At 44.6% G+C, this 5,000-nt stretch overlaps 1 protein-coding gene across 2 annotated transcripts in view; it reads left to right on the top strand.

Annotated features, from left to right (window-relative positions):
• Nucleotides 1-5,000, top strand: part of ctnna1 (catenin (cadherin-associated protein), alpha 1) — a 214,479-nt gene that overhangs the window by 54,077 nt on the left and 155,402 nt on the right. For both annotated transcript variants that reach the window (XM_063189431.1, XM_063189432.1), the window contains one exon: nucleotides 4,786-4,989. In XM_063189431.1, the coding sequence (XP_063045501.1) occupies nucleotides 4,786-4,989 (204 nt within the window). The remainder of the gene's footprint in view (nucleotides 1-4,785; nucleotides 4,990-5,000) is intronic.

Below are 5,000 nucleotides of genomic sequence, written 5' to 3'. Positions count from 1 at the left end.
AACACCCAGCTCTTTCTCTTTCCTTCTTCTGATGCCATGCCACTCTATTGGGCTCCCAACCACCAGAGTCCCCCCCAACAAACACCCTCCCCCCCTGCCCAACGCTTCCCTGTGACGCACCACGCCACTCCTTCCTCTGTCTGCCTCTGCTGGCGTTGGTGCTACATTATTGATCAATCTAGTTAATGTAGATTAGGCCACCCGTCTGCTCTTCGTCTTTCTGCTCCTCCTCTCTCTCCCTCTCTCCCTCCCTCCCTCGATCAGTCTTCTGGTGTTGTCATATACGCGCCTGTCTGTCTGTCTGCCTGTCTGCCTGCCTGCCTGCCTCTCTGTCTTGTCTGACAGACAGTGGTGGAATATTCCGCAGTGTGCAAGTCGAACCACCGGTGCGAGTGAGTGAGTGAGTGGGACAAACAAGGGCTGTCCCTGAAGCCACAAAGCAGTGTCTGCTTTGCGTCATGCATCTGGCAGCAGCAGTGGTGATGGTGATGGTGGTGTGTTGCAGGGTTGTAACTTAAAAAATATTCCGACCAGTCACTGTGGCAGGTAGATTCTAAAATCTACCAGTCACTCACAATTTTTACCAGGCACCATTTTTACCAGTTCATATTCAACCGTTCCAAACATTGTAAGGCCAAGTAAGATGATTTTCTGATCAATACTTAAGTTTCAGAGGTCATAAATTCTGTTATTGTGATGCCAATAACTCTTCATTACCAATTTGCTTAAACCTTTGATGCTGGATGCTGCGTACAATGCGGCATTAACCCGGGCGCCTGCAGAAAAAAATTACCCGTCAAGGGGTTGACATTTCACCCGCCAAAGGCCAAATTCATCCGTCATTGGCAGGTGGACGGGTGCTTATTTCCATCCCTGGTGTGTTGCGGTGATGTGGTGTGGTGGTGCCGGTCATGTCAATCGTTCAGCTGTCAAGCAGCCCCCCATCCCTGCGGACACGCTGTTACCAAGTTGGAACGTGTCAAACCGCCTCCTACGCTCCTGCTAGGTGGGCTAGTGGCGGAGAAATGTGGCCCACCGGGGTCTGCTATATATATATTAGCAGCAGATCAGTGTTAATTTTGTCCGCTTTTTATAATTAAGTCGTAGTCTTAGTCACAATAACGAAAATCTATTTTAGTCTTAGTCATATTTTAGTCATTGTCTTCCCTTTTTAGTCTTAGTCTAAATGACGAAAATCGAATAGGGGTGTCGACGAAATATTTTAGTCATAGTCATGGTTGACAATATTAACACTGCAGCAGATATACAGCTCCAGGCCACTTTATTAGAATAGCATGAAAAAGTTGATTTATTTCCATAATTCCATCAATAATGTTAAACTGTCATGGATTGTAGATGCATGGCCCAGTTGTTTAACTATTCCAATCATTCAAATTTTTCTTTTTACATAATTTGGCCTTCCAGCTCAAAAAACCCATGAATTGGGAAATTCGCAATATTAGAATATTGTAATAAAATCACAATTTTCTTCATCAAAATTCGTTTCACATCAGTGCACATCAAATCAGTTGAAATTTGGTACTTTCTACATAACATGCAATGTTCAATACTTGGTTAGGACTCTCTCTGTCTTAATAACGGCCATGATGCGTTTAACATTGAAGTCAATGGCAAAAACAGTGCATGGGAGTAATGAAGGCCAGATATCCTTGATGCTTTGCCGTCAGCTGTTCTTGTTTGTTGACCTGGTACCCCACACTTCACTCTTCAATATACCCATAGATATCCATGCTACGTTTTGGTGTTAACTCGCCAGTTTAATTCTAACTCACCAGAAATAAAACCCCATTCATTTTCAATGGGGTTTCATTTCTGGTGATTTAGAATTAAACCGGTGAGTTAGCGACAAAACGTGGCATGGAAATCTACAGGGTATATTGAAGAGTGAAGTGTGGGACACCAGGTCAGCTATACAAAAACAGCTGACGGCAAAGCATCAAGGATATCTGGCCTTCCATTACTCACATGCACTGTTCCTGCCATTGACTTCAATGTTAAACGCATCATGGCCGTTATTATTAATAATATTAAGACAGAGAGAGTCCTAACCAAGTATTGAACATTGCATGTTGTGTAGAAAGTACCACATTTCAACTGATTTGATGTGCACTGATGTGAAACAAATTTTGATGAAGAAAATTGTGATTTTATTACAATATTCTAATGATGCGAATTCCCCAATTCATGTTTTTTTTGAGCTGGGAGACCAAAATGTGTAAAAATAAACAATTTAATGATTGGAATAGTTAAAAAACTGGGCCATGAATCTATAATCCATGACAGTTTAACATTATTGATGGAATTATGGAAATAAATCAACTTTTTCATGCTATTCTAATAAAGTGGCCTGGAGCTGTAAATATACACTCACCGGCCACTTCATTAGGAACACCTCTGCAGTGCTGGGTTGGACCCCCTTTTGCCTTCAGAACTGTCTGCAACAATACTCAGGTAGGCTGTGGCATTCCAACAAAGATAATTTGGTACTAAATGGCCCAAATTGTGCTAAGACAATATCCTGTTATGCCATTATATCTCCAGCCTGAAACTTTGAGGTAAGGCAGGGTTGACCCATGTTTTCATGTTGTTGACGCCAAATTCTGATCATTATACCTGAGTGTTGCAGTCGATATCAAGACTCATCAGACCAGGCAACATTTTTCCAATCTTCTAGTGTCGTTTATGGTAAGCCTGTCCAAATTATTGCCTCATTTTCCTGTTCTTAGCTGACAGGAGTGGCTACAAATGTGGTTTTCTGCTGCTATAGCCCATTTGCCTCAAAATGTTATGTGCTTTGTAATCAGGGATTCTCTTGTGCATTTCTCAGTTGTAATGAGGGGTTATTTGACTTAAATGTTGCCTTTGTATCAGTTCAAACCAGTCTGGCCATTTTCCTCTGTCCACTGCCATCAACAAGGCAATTTTGTAAACCCTAAAGATGGTTGTGTGTGAAAATCCCAGTAGATCAGTATTTTCTGAAATATTCAAATCAAGCCCTTTCGGCTTGACATCCATGCCATGTTCAAAGTCATTTAAATAACCTTGCTTCCCCATTATGAAGTTCGGTTTGAACTGCATCAGATCATCTCGACCATGTCTATATGCACAAATGCATAGACTTTCCACCATTTGGTTGGCTGATCAGAAATTTGCCTCAATGAGCAGTTGTAAGAGGTGTTCCTAATGTAGTGGCCGGTGAGTGTATGTACACTGCTTGGGTTTTTTTGGACCCTCTTGCTTTTCTTTACCCTCTCTGTCTACACTCCTTTTGCCACACAACCCCCCCTAGTTCAGCCCTTTTCCACCACAAGCCATTCCACTAACTGTTTATTTTTTTTATCACCCCCCCAACCACACACACACACACACACACATACACACACACACACACACACACACACACACACACACACACACACACACACACACACCTCACCACAACCACCCACTGTCTCTTGGCCGAGCCTTTGTCACCCCAAAGCCCCCCCCCAACACACTCTCACTCCTGCGCTCTCTCTCTCTCTCTCTCTCTCTCTCTCTCTCTCTCTCTCTCTCTCTCTCTCTCTCTCTCTCTCTCTCTCTCTCTCTCTCTCTCTCTTCCTCTCTCTCTCTCTCTCTCTCTTCCTCTCTCTCTCTCTCTCGATCTCTTGCTCTCACTCAATCTCTTGCTCCTTGCCCCTCGAATGGCCTTTTGTGTGTGAGCTGATGGGTTGGACAACCTGATGGTTGATGAAAGGTAGAGGTTTGGGTTTAAAGGAAAAAAAGAAATGACGGGTTGTGATTCTTTGAAGCATTTCAAAGACCCGTGGAGACCTTGACAAAAGTTTTCCAAACTTGAGCGGAAAAAAAAAACAAACTTAAAAAAATGACCTGTGCCCTTGTGCCGTATATTTTTCATGAACTTTGAAAGGTTTGAGTTTTCATATACACGCACGCACGCAGGCACGCACACGCACACAGTAGAGAAAAGCAAGCGATCACCATCTTAACGTGCTACTGCTCGCAATGACGTTACAGAAATCTTTAAATGTTTACATATTTGAGCCTCTCGTTCTTTAATTATCATTTCTGAAGCTCTTGTGTAGCTTGGCACTTTTCTTTATGAAAATCCCTCTGTGTGCTTCGAAAGTAGTCTGTTAACCTTGGTGTGTGTGTGTGTGTGTGACTGCCTGCGCGTGTGTGAGCGGGAGAAACTGCCGTCACACTTCTGTGCAACAAACTCTTCAGTGCTGCGTCCTTCAATTTAAGCAGAATTTGGCCTGTCCTTGAATGTGAAGTTTGAGGCTGAGAGAGAGGCCTGTTTTCCCCTCAAGCTGTTTCTGTTTCGTGGTGGTATGACAAAAAAGGACTTCAGGGCCAATGGAGTCCAGAGACAATTGTGAAATGTCTTCCTGTGATGTGTATTGAGCCAGCTAACACTGTTCTTTTCCTTTTTCTCCCCCTCTTCTCTATCCCCCTCTTATCCCTCCTTCTCTATCCCCCTCTTATCCCTCCTTCTCTCTGCCTATCCACCATTGACTTACTCAATCTCCCGTGTCTCCCTTGTCTTTCTCTCTCCTTCTTTCCTGATCTCCTTCTTTCCCAATCCATCTTCCTGTCCTTGTCCGTTTTCATTTTCCATTCCTCAATCCTCCTCTCACTTCTACTGCTGCCCCTTCCTTGCTCCTCTGTCCTCCTCTTATTCCCTCTCTCTCTCCCTCTCCCTCTCTCCATCCCTCTCCCTCTCCCTCTCTCCATCCCTTTCTTTCCATCTCCCCTGAGCAGAAGCAGATCATCGTGGACCCGTTGAGCTTCAGCGAGGAGCGCTTCCGTCCGTCCCTGGAGGAGCGCCTGGAGAGCATCATCAGCGGCGCCGCCCTCATGGCCGACTCGTCCTGCACGCGTGACGACCGGCGCGAGCGCATCGTGGCCGAGTGCAACTCCGTGCGCCAGGCCCTGCAGGACCTGCTGAGCGAGTACATGGGCAACGTGAGTACTGG

This window comes from Engraulis encrasicolus, chromosome 23 (genome assembly GCF_034702125.1).
Source record: "Engraulis encrasicolus isolate BLACKSEA-1 chromosome 23, IST_EnEncr_1.0, whole genome shotgun sequence".
Taxonomy (NCBI): domain Eukaryota; kingdom Metazoa; phylum Chordata; class Actinopteri; order Clupeiformes; family Engraulidae; genus Engraulis; species Engraulis encrasicolus.
The sequence above is the reverse complement of the archived record's forward strand: the minus strand, read 5'-3'. Positions and strand labels throughout refer to the sequence as shown.